The sequence below is a fragment of the Pelophylax lessonae genome (assembly GCF_965119305.1).
Source record: "Pelophylax lessonae genome assembly, chromosome: 8".
Lineage (NCBI taxonomy): Eukaryota > Metazoa > Chordata > Amphibia > Anura > Ranidae > Pelophylax > Pelophylax lessonae.
In genome coordinates, this window is record NC_138775.1 from 81,895,072 (window position 1) to 81,916,845 (window position 21,774).

The 21,774-nt window shown below is 44.5% G+C and overlaps 1 protein-coding gene across 3 annotated transcripts in view; it reads left to right on the plus strand.

The window, feature by feature from the left end:
• Window positions 1-11,919: 11,919 nt before the first annotated feature.
• The window catches only part of CFAP92 (cilia and flagella associated protein 92 (putative)), a 194,734-nt gene continuing 184,879 nt past the window's right edge, over window positions 11,920-21,774 (plus strand). For all 3 annotated transcript variants that reach the window (XR_014225599.1, XM_082265897.1, XM_082265898.1), the window contains exons 1-2: window positions 11,920-12,304; window positions 18,937-19,130. Coding sequence is in view for 2 of the 3 variants with exons in the window: in XM_082265897.1 (XP_082122023.1) it covers window positions 11,950-12,304; window positions 18,937-19,130 (549 nt within the window). In the remaining variant the exon portion in view is untranslated. The remainder of the gene's footprint in view (window positions 12,305-18,936; window positions 19,131-21,774) is intronic.

The window sequence follows — 21,774 nt, forward strand, 5'->3', positions numbered from 1 at the left end:
GCCTTTTTTTTTTTTTGTGCCAAAGCGCCTTAGTATGAAAGGGCTCTTAGCCCATGGGTTTGAAATCTGAACTCGCACGATTTCAAACCGGCAGTTCAGTCCAACTTTGAGGTGATTTGAGATATCTGTGCGGGTTCATGCACAAATGGCTATTGAAATCACCCCTAAAGTCGCCAAAAGTAGTGCAGAAACTACTTTTGGGAATTGGTGCGGCACCGCAAAGTTGGCATTGCACCGATTCGGACGGTGCTGTTGCTGGCAATAGGCTGCGATTTGGCATGTGATGTAACATTTCAAATCGGCCTGATCTGAACGGGGACGGAAGTCTCTTCTCCTCCAGGCTGCTACAATGTTATTCTAGCAACAACTTGGCTGCAAAGTTTTCTTTCCATCCCACCAATAAAAGAAGCCTCTATCTATCACACAGGTACAGCTCCTTCCTAGCCCCGCCTCTACAAGCCGAGCCATCTCCATGGTAACACTACAAGCACTGCACTCCGGATCCCTCCGCCAGCACGGCACATTCTTACTCTTTATTCCTCAATATATTTAAATACGGGGGAAAGAAAGATTACATAAAATATTTATTAACGAATACGACAAGCTGACGAGGTTTTCAGCCCAGTGGCCGCGCTGTCTCCTCAGATATCGGGGACTATTTATCGGCGCGGATGAACACAGTTATGTTGGTGTTTGTTGCCGGAGAAAAGTTTGTTGCACAGAGAGTTGTCGGAGCAGGTAAGAGGCGGCTGAGGTGGGGTAAGGACTATTATACAGTGTGGTGTGAGGGAGCTCAGGAGGATAGAGAACATAGAATATATGGAGCCAGCTTCACAATTCTTCTCATTATAGAATAAATATTTTCCAGTCTGCTATGTGTGAATGGTGTGTCAGACTAGGGAAGTAAGGCTGCATTCACACAGTTGTACGTTTACGAAATGTGCAAAAAAAAAAAAAACTGTTGCATTTGCTGTGCCGTTCTTTGTTATCGCCACCTCAAACGTAGCAAACAGACGCTCAACAAGCCGCATGGGCTACTATGATGAACGCAGTGCAGCCCATTGAAATGAACAGACTGCCCTATGTATGAAAATAAAAGATAAAGCGGTCTCGTCATTCTAATCCAAACTGAAAGGGTTCATCCGTGTTTATTGGTCCATGCCCACTTTAAATGTCTCCCCTCATTTGACTCTGAGTCAGCTGACAGCGGGCTATGTCTGCCATCAGCTGACAGCGGGCTATGTCTGCCATCAGCTGACAGCGGGCTATGTCTGCCATCAGCTGACAGCGGGCTATGTCTGCCATCAGCTGACAGCGGGCCATGTCTACCATCAGCTGACAGCGGGCTATGTCTACCATCAGCTGACAGCGGGCTATGTCTACCATCAGCTGACAGCGGGCTATGTCTGCCATCAGCTGACAGCGGGCTATGTCTGCCATCAGCTGACAGCGGGCTATGTCTGCCATCAGCTGACAGCGGGCTATGTCTGCCATCAGCTGACAGCGGGCTATGTCTGCCATCAGCTGACAGCGGCTATGTCTGCCATCAGCTGACAGCGGGCTATGTCTGCCATCAGCTGACAGCGGGCTATGTCTGCCATCAGCTGACAGCGGCTATGTCTGGCATCAGCTGACGGCGGGCTATGTCTGTCATCAGCTGACGGCGGGCTATGTCTGTCATCAGCTGACGGCGGGCTATGTCTGGCATCAGCTGACAGCGGCTATGTCTGGCATCAGCTGACAGCGGGCTATGTCTGTCATCAGCTGACGGCGGGCTATGTCTGGCATCAGCTGACGGCGGGCTATGTCTGGCATCAGCTGACGGCGGGCTATGTCTGTCATCAGCTGACGGCGGGCTATGTCTGTCATCAGCTGACGGCGGGCTATGTCTGGCATCAGCTGACAGCGGCTATGTCTGGCATCAGCTGACAGCGGGCTATGTCTGTCATCAGCTGACGGCGGGCTATGTCTGGCATCAGCTGACGGCGGGCTATGTCTGGCATCAGCTGACGGCGGGCTATGTCTGGCATCAGCTGACGGCGGGCTATGTCTGGCATCAGCTGACGGCGGGCTATGTCTGCCATCAGCTGACAGCGGGCTATGTCTGCCATCAGCTGACATCACAGAGCATCTCCAGGCTAGGGGTTGCCACCTCATCCCTTTAAACCAGGACACATATTAATTACACAGGTTCTGTGGCTGATTAGGGTGGTAATTAAACTCAGTGCCTTTTATTAGCCTCAGAACCTGTGTACTTAATATGTGTCCTGTATAGATGAGCTCGGGCATGTTCGAGTTGCTACGTGCCCGATCCTGCCAGAAGGCCGACACTGCACTCCACCAATCACAGGCAGTGAGACATTTCCTTATCTGTGCAGCTGCGGATCGGGAAATGTCTCACTGCCAATGATTAGCGCAGTGTCAGCTTCCTAGCGGGATCGGGGACGTATGAACTCGAACATGCCCGAGCTCATCCCTGGTGTCCTGGTTTAACCACTTTACCACCGGAGGATTTTGCTGTCTTGCGTCTGGGCCACTTTTTGCGATTCGGCACTGTGCGAATTTAACTGACAATTGCGCAGTCATGCGATGCTGTACCCAAACGAAATTTACGTCCTTTTTTTCCCACAAACAGAGCTTTCTTTTGGTGGTATTTGATCCCCTGTGCGATTTTTTACTTTTTGCGCTATAAACAAAAAAAGAGCGTAAATTTTTAAAAAATAACAATATTTTTCACATTTTTTTATATGAAATTCCCCCCAAAAAAATGTAAAAATCTAAATTTTTTTTTAAATTTTTGGCCAATTTGTTTTCTGCTACCTATGTTTGGTAAAAAAAAAATCACAATAAGCGAATTTTGATTGGTTTGCGCAAAAGTTATTGCGTTTACTAAGGGAAAGATTTCTGTCATTTTTGGTGTTTTTTTTTTTTTAACGAGTAATGGCGGCGATCTGCGATTTTTTTTTTTTTTTTTTTGCGGGACTGCGACATTGCGGCGGACAGATCGGACCCTTGACTGACATTTTTTACACATTTGGGGGTACCAGTGACATTACTGCAGTAATCAGTGCTATATATATGCACTGTTACTGTAAAAATGACACTGGCAGGAAAGGGGTTAATTTTATTGGAGAGGGAGGGGTTAATGTATGCCTGGTGCTTACTGACGTGTGTGGGGGGAGGTGACTGAGTGACACAGGGACAGATCGCATGTTCAGCTATGCTGAACCCTGCAATCTGTCACTGTCTGTCACTTAGGAGTTTACGCAAGCAGGCGGATCTCCACACTCGATTCCCCGATGATCGGAGAAGAGCAGCGGCGATCGCCCCTGCTCCTCCCCTGGCCCGACTCCCGCTGTGATTGAATACCCGCGCCACCGAGAAAGGGGAGTGTCTGACGATAACGAACCACTTTGCCGCAGTAGAGCTCTAGTGAGCAGACGGCAAGTGGTTAAAGGGATGAGGTGGCAACCCTATCCCAACCAGATTTTTGGGATCCACCCAGCTACTTGAATGACAGCTGGCTCCAGCTCTCAGCATGCAGCCAGCCCAGTTCTCCAGTGAGTACTGGAGGGGCAGAGTGGAGAGCAGTTACTGACGGGCACTGCTCTCTGTTTGGAGCAGATTGAGAACTTGGGGACAATGTGGGACATCTGCCGCATCACACCAATGCTCCAGCATAGAGGTAAGTATACTGTATATGTTTATTTAATTTTTTTTATAACCTTCTCCTTTTAATATTTTCAGACTAATGACTCACTTAAAGTGAATTACAGACAAAACCTGGCCTATTTAACTGCAGTGGCCACACATGGATCAAAATTCAGCCAGTTCCTGCTTAATCGCCTGAATTTCTGTCCATCTATGACCACCTTTAGTCACCCTTTCTGAGCATGTTTCATTTTACGCCAATATTTAGGGTGTAAGGCCCCTTTTACACAGGCTTTCTGATTCGGTCCGCCTGTCAGTTTTTCCGGCGGACCTGATCGGATTCTCCATGCAGCCCTATGGAGCAGCGGATGTCAGCAGTGCCATCTCCGCTGACACCTGCTGCTATCCGATCCGATCCTGTCTGCGAAATCCAGATGGATGGAAACCCTATTTTCCATCCATCTGGAGGATCAGATCGGATAGGATGAAACCAGACAGGCGTCCGTTTTCATCTGATCGATCCCCGCTGAGCAAAACTGAGTCCATCAGCGCACCGCTCTTGTGAAAGGACCCTCACATGAAACTCTCTCGGCGTCTGCAGCACTCCCACCCCCAAACTGCCCCCTGATTTATAATATCTGGAATTCTGCTCCCCACTGGCTTCTGTAACTTTTTTTAATTTGGCGAGGCTGTGGGGGCAGAGCCTGCACATCCTCATCATCTATTTTTCAGAGATCTGTGAATGGGGATGCTACAAGTCCCATCTGTCACAACAGTAGAGGGACTTGTTCTCAATGGATCACAAGTGTAGTGACATCATAGTCTATAAATGAAGGTTTGTGCATCGGTATGGACCTGCAGCTGAAGCAATAGTCTGCAGATGTCTGAGAACTGCACATGCGATCCACCAATTGTGGTTACAGTTCTTTGCAGGCTGCAATACAAAAAGTAATAAATGTACATTTCTTTAATGCCCTGTACACACTATCAGATTATCTGAAGACTTTTGTCTGCAGACTTACCAAAACCATATAATATGAGGTCAAACCTAAACACTTTCAATTTGTATGCAATCCGGCAGGCCCTTGCACTACATAGAAAAGGTAAATCTGAAGACAAAAGTCTTCAGATAATCTGATAGTGTGTACGGGGCATAAAGCTTAAGTGCAGCCAAAATCACATACAGAAAAATCTGCGCACTTGAACTTGCAGGCAGTAGGATGTATCCTTTGTGCTAATTCCTCTTGTTTGTGAAAATCTTCCTCCATCTAGCCCCCCCCCCCCCTGCAATCTTTGCCACCACAATATTCCAATGCGGTGGGGATTAATATAATTAAAGCAGGCCAATAGATGGATTTAATCTCAACTAGTTCAGCAGGGGCCCTCTGAGTTTCGATCAACCTCAACTCCAGTTCAGCCAGCCTGTTGGATCTTTTGAATGCGATTATAGCCGCTAGCAGTGATCATTGTGTTCTGCCGGCAGGAAAGGTTCCCTACCGACAAAACACAATAGCGCCGCGAGAGTGATTCCCCCATCTACACAGACAGGGGGAATCAAGCAGTTTTGTTTCCTTTCACCCACAGTTGAAGGAAAGAAAATTGTATTATCTATGGTTTGCTTTACAGGCTAACAAAGCTACTCTTTCCGCCCAGCTCCTCCATTCATATAAGCCATACTACAGCTTCTTTGAATGGAAAATGATCTAAGAATGGAGGACAGGCAGATGATTTAAAGGCACTGCCCCTTCCATTCATAAATCATGTTTCATTGATAAAAACTCCAGTATGGATTCTATGAATGGTGGAAAGAGCAGGCATAGTTGGACTTTCTTGATTAGAGCCTGTGTCAGCCCGTCAGGTGTATTAACAGCATTGTGAAAAAAGAGAGACCAGCGGTGGCAGTGGTGTCCGAACAGTTTTCTTTTTCCATCACAGGCATGGTTAATAGACCAAGGTTTTAAGGCATTCATGCACATTTTAATCTGAGTGCTTGAGTTTGCAAAGCTTCCAATGTTCTGATTGGATCTGAGAAAATCAAAGCATATCTGGGCATTTGTTTGATCTTATTTTTAGGTCATAAGAAAAAGGACGAGATCAGACAGATAAGATTTTTGTTGCTTTGTCTTTTAGACTGTGTTCACAAAGATATTTTAAAAAGGGATGCATGCCAGGCCCAGCAATCACCATGAAGGTTAGGGTGTTCTGAGAAGAACAGTTTAGTGTACACTCTTATGTTAGACTGGCATCATAACCTATCATTTTTGCTGCACCATGCCTTTCCTCCATGGGAGCGTGATAGCAGTCTGCTTCAAAGCATTAATAAGGGCTCATGTACATAGGGCAGTTGAAAACCTCTTCTGAACACTGGAAACCGACGGTGAAAAAAAGTCAGTTTAACAGCTTTTACATACTGAGTTTATGCGAGTTTGATGGCAGTTATGTGCATTTGAGGTTAGAAGCTTTTTTTACCACTTGCCGACCGCTTACAGTAAGTGTCCATTCACACTAGTACGACTTGTCAGGCGACTTGGTCAGCCTGACAAGTCATGCACTGTTGCGGTCCATTGACTGCTACAGGAACCGTTCTAATAGGAGCAACACAAGTCGCTCCGACTTAGAAAAAGGGTCCTGTACTACTTTGGGGCGACCTGGAGCGACTTGTATTGACATTCATTTTATGAAGTCCGTGCAAGTCGTGCCGAAGTCGCGGTGTGCGCAACTTCACAGGTCACCCCCGAAGTCGTGCCTCTGCAGTGTGAACCGGCACTAATACTACTGCGGCAGGTCGGCTCCCCTGGGTCCAGCGACATAGACCTACGTCACTGGACTCCTAGTGATCTCGGCGGCATGCTCCCGCTGTGTTTTGACACAGCGGTAGTCGAACCGGAGGAGGAGAGGCGGCGATCGCATAATGGGGCCTGGTCATTAAGGGGGTAAAATCTTCCGGTCTTAGAGTGGTTAAAGATAACCCCAGGAGACCCTCCCAAATGCCCCCAATGAATGAAAAACAAGTAAATTAACTATTTCAGACACTCTGTGAGAGAAGAGAGAGCAGCAGCAGAGAGAGCAGTGTGCTTGTAGATTGCAGTCTTATTTTTTGTGTTTTCATTATGTATCCCATCATGAGCATGTGTGAAGAAATGCTCCTGATGTTGCTGAGGCTCCAAAGACATATCAATTTGCGTGAGAGGACTCATCTATTGATGCAGGCAACAGCATGTGTAAAAATTTGTGTTTTTTTAAATGTTCAAAAATTATCAGAAATGTTTTCAACTTTAAAAACGCTTATAATCGTAGGCTTGCATAAACACGATTTACTGCGGTTACAAGCACTATACTATTACAAGCACTTACTGTTGACCCCCTGAACTCTGCGACACTTACAATTGATCTCTGCATCACTAGGTTGTGGTAAATTGCAGGTAACCATAGCCCTGCCTACTGAACCCAGGGAGTAGGAGAAGGGTGAGAAGAGCCAGAGCTGCAGTAACCTAAGTACTGGGAAGAGTCCTGGAAGAAGGAGAACAGAAATAAACCAATCCCCTTTCTTTGTCTCCGCTGCAACTGCGTTTGTCACCGGCAACTGCAGCAGAAACACTGTTTGTTTGTGCCAGGAAGGAGGCGGGTGCTAAAAGCCAGTGCAGAGAGTGGAAGAGGCGGGGCTACAGTTGGCTGTGATTGGCTTACTATAGCCCTGCCCCTCTTCTCCCTGTAAAATAGGATATTTGTAGCAATCACTCAGGGTAAACCATATGATTCTCAGTTGTCTAATGAAAGATCAGTCCATGAGAATACAAAAGTCTTTATTGAAAATCCATATAAAATCTATAAATGTATATATGGGGGGGGGGGGTCAGTAGTGACGAGTGAAAAGCCAGGGACACTTAGAGCAAAGGAAGCTCTTCTCAGGAGTGTAAGCCAACTCTGTACAAAAAAACAGAAGAACGTATTGAAGTGTAATAATTTATTAGCAGGGGGATAACAGCAATGACAACTCACAAGATAGGAGTGGAATGAAGGCTCATCTGTGAAATAAACATTCCTCCTCAAGTTAGAGTCCAGCACACCAATCCAAAAATGCAGAGCCCGCAATATGAACAGGAAGCTGTTGCCAGCAGATTCCTAGTCGTTCTGGGTGTCAGTATTGGGCCGCAGTGTGGAGCGTAGCGCAGAGGAAGCGTGTGACGTTACCGGGAAACTGAAAACATAAACGCGTTTCAGAGCATGCGCGAAGCTCTTGCTGAGCATGCTCGCTCCTTTATCGAGTGTAACAGGGATGAATAGGAGCCACATATAAATATGCTGGGTAGCAATTAGTCAGTGGGCGGGGAAGGATGGAATGAATAAAATTGCAGCTGGTTTAGTAATTCCGATATGTATATAAATAAAAATAATATACATCAGCATATAGAGATACTTCTAATGTACTAAAACATTCCTTAGAATAGAACGTGTTGTGTGGCAATAGTATTAAAAACTAAAATTTTAAAACATTCATAGCATTAAAAGCAAATCAGACTGAAATTGGTGGTGATACTGATATACTAATTCTTATATTTCATTATTACAAAATCACAATTATAAAACAAATTAAAATATATATATATATATATATATATATATATAGACAAAAACAATATTATCTAATATATAGTAGTATTTCATAGTAATGCATTGTCGGTTCAGAACCAAAAATATCAATGACAAAGATGACAGAAATAATAACAAAAAAAAAAAAAATATGCAGATTATCATGCATTTGATTCAAAATGCCTGTACAGTATGTTAGATAAGAGGGAAAGGAGCTAGGGAGTGGGTCTATGTAGTGTTCAGATAGTGCTATTGTGGTATATTGAATTGTCATTATTAGCATTGTTAATATTGTGTATATACTTACAAAGGAAACCATATCCAATGTCTCTGACAATCTTGATCCTCTTCTAGAGGACCTGCCTGATAGTCCTTTCAGCACATATGATCAATTTTAAATTAGAGGCTGAAGAACTCATTCAGATAGCTTCCCATAATAAAGTAATTGACAAAGATGAGGCTTCATTTTTACTGAAACATTTATATAACACCCCTTGTTTTTACCATCAGCAAAAAGTGCATAAAAATCACTTACACGCCCCTGGCAGGCCTATTGTCGCATCCATGAACAGTGTTACTAGTGGTTTTTCACAATATATCGATTTTATTTCTTACCACTTGCCCAGAGCCTCCAATCTTACATATGAGACTCCACTCACTTGAATTGATCACCTCCTACACGTGAGAAGATACTTATCTTTGGCTATCTCTAGATGTTAACTCCTTATATACATCTATACCCCACGACATTGGAAGGCTAGCCCACTGCGGGCAATTCATATTTACATTTCGATAGCTGTCCTCACCCACAGTGGGTCAAAATATCCCAAAGGGCCAGTTTTGTCGATTAAGACAAAATTGTACAAGGGACTGTGATAACATCTCCCAGTGTAGACATCTAAAGAATAACTGCTTAGATAAAGGGTACCCAGAAGATCTGATAGATCAGGCCCACATGACTTTTCTCTCTGGGGAAACACCAAAAACCCAATCCCTACCATGTGACCCACCAGTCCGCTTTATTACCAGGTACCATTGCAAGTATAAGAAAATGGAAAACAATCTGTGCAAGCTTTGGGATATTCTTAAACAAGACCCAAATTTAAATTCTGTCATTTTTGATAAACCCAAAGTCACCTATAGGAGAGCCCCCCCTACCCCTAAAAATAAGATTGCACTGAGCAAACTTGAGAGTACCAAAGAAAAAAACAATCCATTATGTCTCTTTCCCCTTAAATGAATGTATGCCTGTCACAAAGCATTATGCAAAATGTGCAATTTTCTCAAACATGGTCAATGTATGTTTATGCAAAAAGGTAAACCCTATCATCTAGACAACGTGTCAGTTACCTTGGTGGAGGCCAAAGTGCTGAGAGGGCTTCCCTTGCAGCTCGGTGCGGATCACCCCTGGTGGTGAAACAGGAGATGACACGTCCCAAGGAGCACTGGATGCGGATGGATCCCGGATGGATGGATGGATGGTGATTCAGGACCGCTTCCAGGAGATCTATAGATGCTCAGAGAAAGAGACAAAGGTTAATGCCAGGCCGAGGGTCATACACAGATAATCAGTCCGAGGAGGTGAAGGTACAGAGGGCCGTACAAGAGAGAGAGTTAGTGGGATCCAAGCCAAGGTCGGTACACAGGAGATCCAGCAGAGGTGTCTTTTAGAGTAAAGGGTGGTCAGGCAAGCCGAGGTCAAACGAAGGAGAGATGCAGGTAAGTCAAAGGAGCTAGCCGGGTCAAACAGGAACAACAGGCAATCGAACAGGTCACGGGTACAGGAGCTGATGATAAACCAGCACTGAAGCACAGCCAGAGAGCGTCTTATATAGGGCCAGGGCTGGGGAGATGGGCGTAGTGACACACCTGCTCTGCATCCAGCGTTCTATTGTTGCTGAATGCTGATTCCTTTCCTGACAGTGCCCCCCCCCCCCCGAGGGGCAGCCTCTGGATGCCCTCTGACCATGTTTTTCCGGAAATTTGCTATGAAATTCTCTCAGAAGCTTAGGAGCATGGATATTACCCAATGGTTCCCAGGAATTGCCCTCCGGGGGGATCCTTTCCATTTAATTAATTATTGAGTGCGATTGCCTCTCCGTCGGCAATCTAAGATAGTCTCAATCTCAAATTCAGGCTCCCCTTCCACTGCAACTGGAGGAGGTGCTACCTCTTCTCTCCCCGGGTATGGGCTCTGTATTGCGGGCTTCAGTAGCGAGGCATGAAACACCGGGTGAATTTTGAAAGAACCGGGCAAGACTAATTCAAAGGCCACAGGGTTCACCACTCTCTTGACCTCGAAAGGACCAATGAATCTTGGCCCCAACTTCTTGGATGGGCAAGAAAGTTTCAAATTAGTTGACGAGAGCCAGACCTTATCTCCCACCTTGTGTGCAGGGTTCACCTTCCGTTTGAGGTCAAATAATTTTTTATAATCCTGTTGGGCTTTCTGAATATTGTCCTGTAGTAACTGAAAATTAGCTTTAATGGCAGCCAGTCGATCCAGGACTGCGGGAACCGTGATTTCCTGGTCCAAGTTGGGCAAGAAAGAAGGATGGAAGCCATAATTAGCCCAAAACGGGGTTTGGTTGGTTGCGGAGTGTACAGAATTATTGTAAGCGAATTCTGCGCATGGGAGCAGGGAGACCCAGTTGTCCTGAGAGCTGGTGCAAAAGCATCGGGTGGGGAAGAGAAGCGCTGTGAAGCCGGGGTAATGGAGGAGAGGGGCAGGTTAGAGCAGGCGTGGGGCTGTAAAGTAGTAGGAATGGTGGGTTGGGGGAGCTGACAGGAGCAGAGTGAACCACTGGGTGCGCTTCTAGATCGAGCTGTCCTGGGAGACTCCCCAGAGCAGGAACCGACTGCTCTGAACAGGCTCAGCAATGGCCCTGAGCTAGACACCACCTCGCAGGGATCCCCGGGCACTCCGGTTCCCCCCCCCCCCCGAATGAGTTCTGCGGCTTTGAGTCGGGTCTGGTCAGCCTGAGAGCCCCCTACCCCCTGGACAGCCAGTGTGGCCACCTATTAGTGCCAGTCAATGCTGCCTTATCAGTCCCCATATTCGTGTCCATCAATGCTGCCTTATCAGTGCAGCCTCATCTGTGCCCCTAGCAGTGCAGTCCATCAGTGACCTATCAGTGCAGCCTCATCAGTGCCTCTATCAGCGCAGCCTTATCAGTGCCCATAAATGCTGCCTAATCAGTGCAGCCTCATCCCCGCACATTTGTGAAGAAAAAAATTACTTATTTTATAACAGAAATAAAAAAAGGTGTTTTTTTTTTTTTTCAAAATTTTCAGTCTTTTTTTCATGTATTTATCAAAAAATAAAAAAACCTAGAAGTGATCAAAAACCACCAGAAGAAAGCTCTATCGGTCTCAAAAAAATTAGAAGAATGTAATTTTTGGTACAGTATTGCATGACCGCGCAATTGCCTTTCAAAGTATGACAGCGCTGAAAATTGGCCTAGGTGGGAAGGGGGTGAAAGTAACCAGTAGGCAAAAGGTTAAAAAAAACTGGCTCCTGTCTTTTTTAGCTGGCTCCTAGATTCAAAGCAAATTTGTCAAGTCCTGATATACAATAATCCTAACGATATTTAACAACATTTTATTTTTAGGATTGTAAAGAAAATATGAACTGTCCCAACTTCTTTTAATAGTTTGTATATGGCACGCCAACAAGGTTGAGGATCCTGTTGAACCTGCAGAAGAAGCATGTACCAAGACTCCAAAGTTGGGCAAATGATCTCATCAAAAAGTTATGACTCTGATAGTGGGCTTCCTAGTACGGACAACGAGCTCAGGACCCCAGAAAAAACATTTGTCTCCCATAAGAAATATGTTTCAGATTATGAAACTGGTTGCTCTTCTCCAGACACCAGTAAAGTGCCATCTGATGAAGAAAGCTCTGAAGATGTCAACTCACAGGTGACATTGATGGATTCAAGACCAGGGGCTGGCGAGACAAATGGAAATAAGGATGTAGCTAGCAAGAAGCTGGAAGATGTGCCTCACACTGTGACTTGCACAGTCACTATCTCATTTGCAATCCCAGCGCTACCTAAAAAAGGTAACTTAATGATGATGCTCTCTACATACCATATGATTCAGTATATAGTAGCCTTAATTCACCTTGAACAGTACAATTCTGCATAACTTTTATTAGGTATTTGTATTAAATAATTTTGTAATCTTCACATAGCAGTTAGCAAGCATGTTGTATTGTTACTTAGATCAGACCTGTTTCAAAAGATATGAGCAGTAGGGTCATCCATTCAAATCCCAACTATGACAGTACCTGCATTGAGTGTGCATATGCTTCCTGAGCTTGCCTGGGTTTCCTTTGAGTACTTATGAGTTTCATCCCACACCCCAAATACATGCTGGTAAGTTAATTGGCTCCTGTCTAACAAGGCATTAGTATGTGTATGTATGAATGTGAGTTTGGGACCTTAGATCAGGGCTCTTAAAATTCATTCAATTCCATGAGATACTAGCCAGAACCTGCCCCGCCCCCAATTCCAGCCCTAAACTCTCGTAGATTATCTCAAGAAATGACACTTAAATGTTTTATGCAGAATTAGGTTACAAGAATTATTTTTAAATGGCATTTTTTCTCCTGTTTTTTCTCCTGTTCTCCTGTTTTCCTGTGAGATCTACAGTCAACTGCTGGGCTGGGCCACGGCTGATTATCTAGATCCAGTGGTCCCCCCAGTCTGGCCTTCGAGTGCGCGCAGACCAGAGCTCCGCACTGGGTTAGGCGCGACATAGCTCCACTGGACAGGAGCTGGCCTGCGAGTTAAACGCCTCTCAAGGCCGCATACGACTGGGCCTTGGCCCGAGTCGCAGTGTTCCTTTGGCCGACATCCCCCTATTTCGGTAGTGAGGCATTCTGTCTGGAGTGGTGCCCTCCTGGTTTGGGGAGTATAATGTCCCCCCTCTCCTTGTTGCGTTGGGGGGCAGACGTGGGCTCTCTTCGGGATGGTCAGACCCGCGGTTCCCTTCCTTCCCCCCAGGCTCCCTGGGTTTGTATGGTTCCTGTGGGCCTCCCCTGCCGTACTCATGGAGTCTCAGGAGCATGTTTCCCCACCTGACCCCCTCTTGAAGGCAACAGGTTCCTCAGGGTCCCAATCTTCCATTGATGCACTGACGGCGGTCCTGGAGTCCTTTGTTTCCCGGGTGGAGGTGGCCTTTGAGCGGCGGGCTAGCAGAAAGCGCACAAGAAGGCGCTGGTTGATGTACTCACAAGCCATCTCCCACGGCAAAAGTGTTTCCTTATCCCTCCTATTTTGACAAATTTGTCTACAAATATTGGGAGCGCCCAAAACGCCCCTTTGGGGTTCCTAAACGTTTTGCGGTGAGGTGCCCCTTTGAAGAGTCACTTCTGAAAAAGTTGACTGTCCCACTAGTGGTGGACCCTCCCGTCTCCAGATTAAATAAAGCAACCAGGATTCCGGTAGAGGAATCCCCTTCCTCTAAAGATCCGGCTGACAGAAAGGCAGAGTCTGTTGTCCGCAATATGTTCTTTATTGCTGGTTTGGCTCTATGGTCGGTCCTGGCCATTGCCCTGTGTCGCAAACTCTGAGTAAGCTAAACTTTTGCGCCATGGTCTGGGGGGTGAGCAGATTCCCCCTGCCTTTTTGAGTTGGTGGACCAGTTGGTCCAGGAGCTGCAATTTGTCTGCGATGCTTCCATCCTGTTTTAAAATTGTTGGCTTTGACGGCCTGGCTGTTGAAAGCCAGGTGCTGAGGGATAGAGATTTGAGATTAGAGATTTGGGTCATTGATTTCAGCTATGCTGAAGGCTAGGAAAATCTAGCTCTAGAAAGATTTACCATCGTACGTAGAAAGCGTACATATTACGGTGTGGGTGGCTCGGATTTTGAGGTGTTGAGCAGAAGGTAGCCTTGAGTACCATCAAGGGCCAGGTGTCTGCCTTGGCGGTCTTCTTTCAGCCACCCTTGGCCTCGCATTCTTTGGTGCGTACTTTCATTCAAGGGTTTCGACACCTGACTCTGCCAGTGCTGTCTCCTCTGCCGCCGTGGCATTTGAACTTGGTGCTCTCAGTTCTCTAGAAGCCTCCCTTTGAAAATATTTGGGAGGTTCCCCGGCTTACGCTGTCTCAGAAGGTGGATTTTTTGGTGGCTATCACCTCTGCTTGCAGGGTGTTTGAACTGGCAACGTTATCTTGTTGTGCCATCTACTTGGTGGTCCACAAAGATAAGGTGGTTCTTCATCCACACCAGTGGTTCCTACCTAGGGTGGTCTCTGACTTCCATTTGAATGAAGACATTGTGTTGCCTTCTTTGTGTCTCAGGCTCGCTAATTTCAAGGAATTTTGCATTGCATGCCTTGGATGTGGTTTCGGGCTTTTCGGGTGTATCTGGCAGCCACGGGGTCTTTTCGGAGGTCAGACTCCCTGTTTGTGATCACGGACGTCCCAAAAAAAGGACTGTCCGCTGCGACCAGATAGATCAGACAGAAGGTGACTCGAGCCTATTCAAGGGTCGGGTTCCTCCTTTCCCTGTAATGGCGCACACTACTCAGGCGATTAGTGCTTTGCGGGCCTTCCGTCATCAAGCGTCAGTGGCGCAGGTTTGCAAGGTGGCCATCTGGTCATCTGTGCACACTTTCACTAAGTTCTACAAAGTGGATGTTTTGACATCTGCGGATGCTTCTTTTGGCCGCAAAGGTTTGGCAGGCTGCTGTTTAGAGGGACTGTTTCCTCTTTGGTGGTGTGCTGTTCAGGTTGGGCTACTGTTTTTTTTTTTTTTTTTTTTTTTTTTTTTTTTTTTTTTGAGCTTCTGTTGCCTGGTTGACTTCTTGTGTTTAGCCTTGGGATTTTTTGTCCGACCCCCTTTGTGTTTTTGGCACTGCTTGGGGACGTCCCTATGGTTCTGAATACGGAGTGCTGCGTCCGTCAATGAACGAAAGAGAAATAGGATTTTTGTTACTTACCGTAAAATTCATTTATCTGAGTGAATTGACAGACACAGCACCCACCCATCTATGGAGTTTTGATACTTCTAATACTGCTTGTTACTAAACTGAAGGCTATAGCAGAGAGGGGGATGTATACCAGCTAGGACTGCCAATAGGCGTTGTTTTTTTCTGCCTAGTGTCTTACTGCTGTAGGGGGCGATATAACCCTATGGTTCTGAATATGTAGTGCTGTGTCTGTCAATGAACTCAGAGAAATGGTTTTTAAGGTAAGTAAAAAAAATCCTATTATTTTTAGACATTAGGATGAGGACCACAAAAAAAAAAAAATAATACAAAATAAAAAACTGTATGATTCATCATCTAGACCTAGCCCCTACCAAATAGGTTCATAAGAACAGAACTCCAGGTAGGAGAGTCTTGGCAAATGATGAAATTTATCCCCTGAAAGTATATATAACAGTATGGCGTCCTATGCTCAAGGAGGGGCACATATGTGTAACAGGAGTAGTGGTAGTAGAGGTCCATTCTGTCCCTTTCAATATCACCACTATAGCTTTTGCTTGCCTGATGTGGCAATGACTTCTCATCTTGTTAGCCTGATACCAGTTGACGGGGATTAAGGTGGGATGAACAGTTGGTGTAGAGCGGCAGTACTATAGCTTCAACCCTGCCAGTAATAAGGTTTTGCAAGCTGTGAAATATCCATGTCCCAATGATTCAGTCATTGTTTCCATTTCACAACAGAGAATAGAACAGCCCACGAAGCATGATGCATCACATCAATTCTTAGCAAAGAAAAGTCATGGTGGGTGCAGGAAGCATATGATTAAAGGAATGGGCATAACTATTATTCTTATTCAATGATCAAACTGTTTACATATGCAAACTAGTGCAACTAAAAATGGTGGGAAAGTGATCTTTTTAGATCTTCATGTAAGTAAATCTATCTATATGTTGCTGGAAACAGATTTCATGTAGGATTAGTAATAACTGTAAAATAACTGAAGAGAACTATGTCCTAAAGAAGAGGAAAAGAGAGGAAAGGGTTCAAACATCCAATCAGACTTTAAATGCCATATATCTAACTGAGCCCTGGGTAAGAGAGCTAAATGTAAGGCCAGGTTTATGTTCAAGCTCAGAAAACCAGGTCATGATAACCAAGGCATAGAGATCTATAACAGAAAATGGTTCAGGTCTGAGCCAAGAGGGATACAATGAAAGTAGGACAGATGTGAGATTTGCTGAAAGACTTAGTCACTTACTAGTTCAGTAACTGTCCAGAGTCTATAGACTTCAACTTTTAGCCAAATGGACCCACCCCTCCGCCCGAGCCGAGTTGAGCTGGCCCGCCTTCCTGCCCAAGCTGAGCCCGGCAGACTCGATCCCAGCTTATTTCCATTTGCCAAATACAGCTCCGTGTCTGAATGGACAACAAGCTGCTTGCTGTGGGGGCAATTAACAAGAGCTAGGGGCCAGGAGCAGCAAAGAGGGACCCGCAAAGAGGAGGATCCAGGCTGCCCTGTGCAAAACCAACTGCACAGAGGCGGTAAGTTTAACTTGTTTGTTATTTAAAAAAAAAAACTTAGACTTTACAATCACTTGAAGTCTGACATTGCTGCCCTCTTCACTGCCTAACTTCAGTTTGCTCACTCTGAAGCTGGGACACAGTGTGAAGAGTCAGGCAGTTATGAATCAGAAGAGGACTAAATGCCGTCAGTCCATTTCCATGCCTGTTGCTGCAGTTAAGCCCCCCCCCCCCAGGCATGTATAGGGTCTGGAATTCATGGTATCTCAGTAGTGTTAAAAAAAATCGCTCCTTAGATCAGGGTGGCAACGTTTTGTCCAATCTGACTTTTTATGATACCAGAGCTACAGCGGGTATGTGTGGAGCAGTAAATGAACACTGGAGGCCACAGGTATATTCCTTACAGTCGATGCGGCAACGTCTTTTAATCGACTACAATATGTACAAAATTCTGCAGACAGAATCCTGACTAGGTCTGGTTTAGGTGATCATATTACCCCTATCCTGGAGTCCTTGCACTGGCTACCTGTCAGGTTTCACGTAAAGTTTAGGATCCTCTTGCTCACCTAAAAGGCTCTGCATGGCTTGGCATCCCGTTATCTGTCTGAACATTTGTCAACTTACTACCCCCCTTGTAATCTCAAATTCTGGTCTTGTGTTTGTCCCCTCTACTCACCTACACTTGATAAGAGACAGAGCCTTCTCCTGCTGTGCTCCAAAACCCTGGAATTCACTTCCAAAGAACATCAGAGAGTCATGTTTTATAAACTCATTCAAATCAAATCTAAAAACGTTTTTCTCTAGACAAGCTTTCACCTGTTTATCCCTTTTTTCCTTTGTTTTATCCTGTGTATTTCTTGTGTTTTCTTTGTAATGCGCTTTGAGGTGCTACCTTTTAGAGGTGCTATATAAAATAAAGTTTAATATTACATTATAATATATTATTTTAACGCACAAAAGGAAAAAGATTTGTTCTAGGAATGTCTTGCAGCTTTTTTTTTTTTTTTTTTTTACAGCACATTATATTTTAACTATAGGGGTGGTGGGGGATGCGGCTAATAAATTTAGCAAAGATGGGTGTGCCCACCACTGACAGGTCATTTTGCTTGGGGACGTCCCTATGTTTCTGAATACAGAGTGCTGTGTCCGTCAATGAATGAAAGAGAAAATAGGATTTTTATTACTTACCGTAAAATTAATTTCTCTGAGTTCATTGACGGACACAGCACCCACCCCTCTATGGACTTTTAATACTTCTAATACTGCTTGTTACTAAACTGAAGGCTATAGCGGAGAGGGGGATGTATACCAGCTAGGACTGCCAATAGGCGTAGCCAAGTTGTTTTTTCAGCCTAGTGTCTTACTGCTGTAGGGGGCGATATAACCCTATGGTTCTGAATATGGAGTGCTGTGTCTGTCAATGAACTCAGAGAAATTGATTTTATGGTAAGTAACAAAATCCTATTATTTTTAGACATTAGGATGAGGACCACAAAAAAAAAATAAATAATACAAAATAAAAAATAAATTGTATGATCCATCATCTAGACCTAGCCCCTACCAAATAGGCTCATAAGAACAGAACTCCAGGTAGGAAAGTCTTGGCAAATGATGAAATGCTTCCCCTGAAAGAATATATAACATTATGGAGCCCTATGCTCAAGGAGGGGCACATGTGTGTAACAGGAGTAGTGGAAGAAATCATTGTTTGTTCCTCTGTGCAGAGTAGGTCTAATGGGAGTGGTTTCATAATTATCAATTAGCTGTGCAGCTGCAGGGCACTAATGAGAAAATCTGCTGTGCCTGCATCCCTTTTAGACGTGTTCCTATTGGAAGTATTTTAAGAAATATATGCATTTTTGCTGCAGGGGGATGCCTGAATTCTGACTTGTATCTTAAGCAGACTTTTGGGAAAATTGGAGAGCCAATCACACAAGCAGGAACTGATGTTTCTGGAAAGTATTCAGTATACATTCTGTGTACAGAACACCTCCAGGTAGCCATGTTGCATTGCATTTTCAGACAATTACAGCTGCTGCAGATTGAAAAGGAAAGGTAATCTTTAATAACATTCAATTACAATATGATTTGTGTCGCAATTGTATACGCTATATTATTTTTTCTTTATTTGCTATTTTTTCCCCCCATGGAAGTGGAGTTACCCTTTAACAAAATATAATTGCAATGTCAATTATTCCTTCACATTAATTCATAACTGTTCTGTTATGTTTATAGAAGACCAGGAACTTGGTCCTACCCACAAAGGAAAAAAAGGACATAAGCATCAAAAGAAGGTGATTGAGGCTCCGAAAGCACAAAAATATTTCCACTTTGAATACTCCCTGCTTCCGGAGTTCACAGAACCCACTAAAGTTGACGTGGTGATGTTTGGGGTTGTGGCAAAGCTGTATATGGAGCATGAGTCTCGGGTAGGTTGAATGAGCTAGCAGGCAATATTTTAGTGTTTGATTTTTTTGTGCTTCTTTAAAGTGGTTGTAAACCCTTCCACATCTATCCACGTGATAAACAAAGATGAAACAAATCCTCCCACATAAGTTGTATGTGTTTATCTCAAGTCTTCTCTTCTTGTTCAAAGTCCACAATATATAAAGCTTGTCTGAGCTGTCAGAAAAAAGCGGGCAGAGAGCTGAGGTTACACTCTGCAGAGCTCAGTGAGGAGAGATTTGAGAGCGAATTGGAGGGAAGGGACACACCCCCTTGACACAGGAACAAAGCTGAGGCTGTCAATCAGATGGAGATCCTTCCCCTGTCACTTTTTTCATTTGGTTTCAGGAAAACTGTTGATAGCAGAGGAAAGAAGCAGCAGACGGAAATGACACTTAGTGCCGGTTCACATTTGTGCGATGCGGGAACGCTGTGAATATACAGCGTGTTCCCGCAGCGCATCCGCACCCCTGGCAGTTCACACTGCCATATGCGATACGCTGGGGGTGTCAATTAAAAGTTAACGACACCCCCAGATAAGATCGCATATCGCAGTGCGATCTGCACTATCTATATCTGTATGTATCTTTATCATTACTGTACATTTTGCCCAATATTTCACATTCATTTGTGTATATAATGCATGTGTATGTATATGTGTATATGTATGTGTGTATATATATATATATATATATATATATATATAGTGTATATACATTTTTTAATTATGCTAGATGGTTATCTGCACTGTAAATATGCTAGATATTTATCTGCACTTTTGCACGATTGCTACATTTTGCACTTCTGGTAGATGCCAAACTGCATCTCGTTGCTGTGTACCTGTACTATGCAATGACAATAAAGTTGTATCTATCTATCTATCTGTAAGTTCGCACAGAATCAGATCGCACTAGTGTGAACCACCATGCGATCCGATTCTGCTGCGGGCCAAAAAAAGGGTCCTGTGCGTCTTTTAGTGCGATTGCGGTGCGAATTCAGCTATACAAACAGTATGGCTGAATTTGCACCGCACAGAGATCGCATGTAATTTTAGGAGCAGTGCGCTCCGAATTACATGCAATCTCTGTCATCGCACTAATGCGAACCGGCACTTAGTGCTCTTAATTGAGACAAGTACAACACTATACAGGGATATGCTTTGTTCATATATTATGTCTGAGGTTTACAACCACTATAATGCATTGTAGGCAGATCATGGCTGGTGTGATTGGCTGACAGGACGCTGTACATAGCTTCCTGAAACATCACAGCACCCTGCCTCACTACACCCTTAAGAGCCCTCGACCTTACTACAAGAAATGGTCTGGCTTTTAGGTGGAGTTATGCAGATATCAAAATGCCTTCATGATCGGGTATCAGTCTGGAGGAAGTGTGTTTCTAAGCAGTAACGCCCACATGCGATGCTGAGCCTCCATGATTAACAAAACTGAAAACCACCTAATGAAAGTGGCAGAGATCAGGGACAGTCAGCTTAATAAGGAATTTGGTCTATGTTGCTTTTAAAGTGGTAGTAAATCCCCCCCCCCTATAGTTTACTTGTACCTACAGGTAAGCCTAAAATAAGGCTTACCTGTAGGTACAGTAACTATCTCCTAAGACCCCGTTCACACTGGGGCGCCCTGTCAGGCGACCTGGTCGCCTGACAGGTCGCCGTAGGTCGCCTGCCATAGAGAAGCTGTGGACCCGTTCTAATAGGAGCGACACAAGTCGCTCCGACTTAGAAAAAGGGTCCGGAGCTTCTTTGGGGCGACCCGGAGTGACCTGCATTGACTCAATGTTATGAAGTCCTTGCCGGCCGCTCCGAGCCCCGGCAAGTAGCGTCGCCCCAGTGTGAACGGGGTCTTAACGTGCACAGTTTAGGAAAGATTTACTATAGTAGCAGCCCGTGACGTCACTGGCACATTCGCACTACTCTTTCAATAGACAGCATGCCGTGGTCCTAGACTCCCACATTCATTTGCAGGAGTGACGTCATCGCAGCGCGGCACAGTCAAACATCCAAAGCCGTTAACTTGGAAGGAAGACTTGGGTGAAGATGAAAGCCCTGTCAGTGGTGACAGCACACCGCTGGAGAGTTTAATTTTAAGGTTAAGTCTTTAGTGATGTGCTAGTATGCAATGCATACTAGCACATTATGCTATTATCCTGCAGGGGACCATTTTTTGAGAATTCATTTTTTTTTTTTTTTTTTTTTTTGCAGTTTATTAAATTTAAGACTCCCCAAGAAATTATTTGATCTTATAAAAATATATGTTGGAGTCAGCTTGAAATACCCTTGCAGATTGGAATCTGACCTGTGTCATAGTGAATGTAATTTTTTATTTTTTTTTTGTTTCTGTGTAATACCAGATTTTGTCAGCAGGTGCCACTGCTGTTAAAATGTGAAGTTGTTACAGTGTATCCTTGAAGAACCTTTCTAGAGCAACAGTATAAGTATTTAAACCAAGGCACAACCAAGCAAATAAATTGCTACATACTAGGGTTCTTTGTAAAGCTTTGTGAAAAAAAGCCAGTATATATAGTATAATAAGTATCTTTTATAGATATTTGCTATTTTTGTATCCATCTAGTTTCAGAAAATAGCAGACATTTAATTGATTTCTGTGA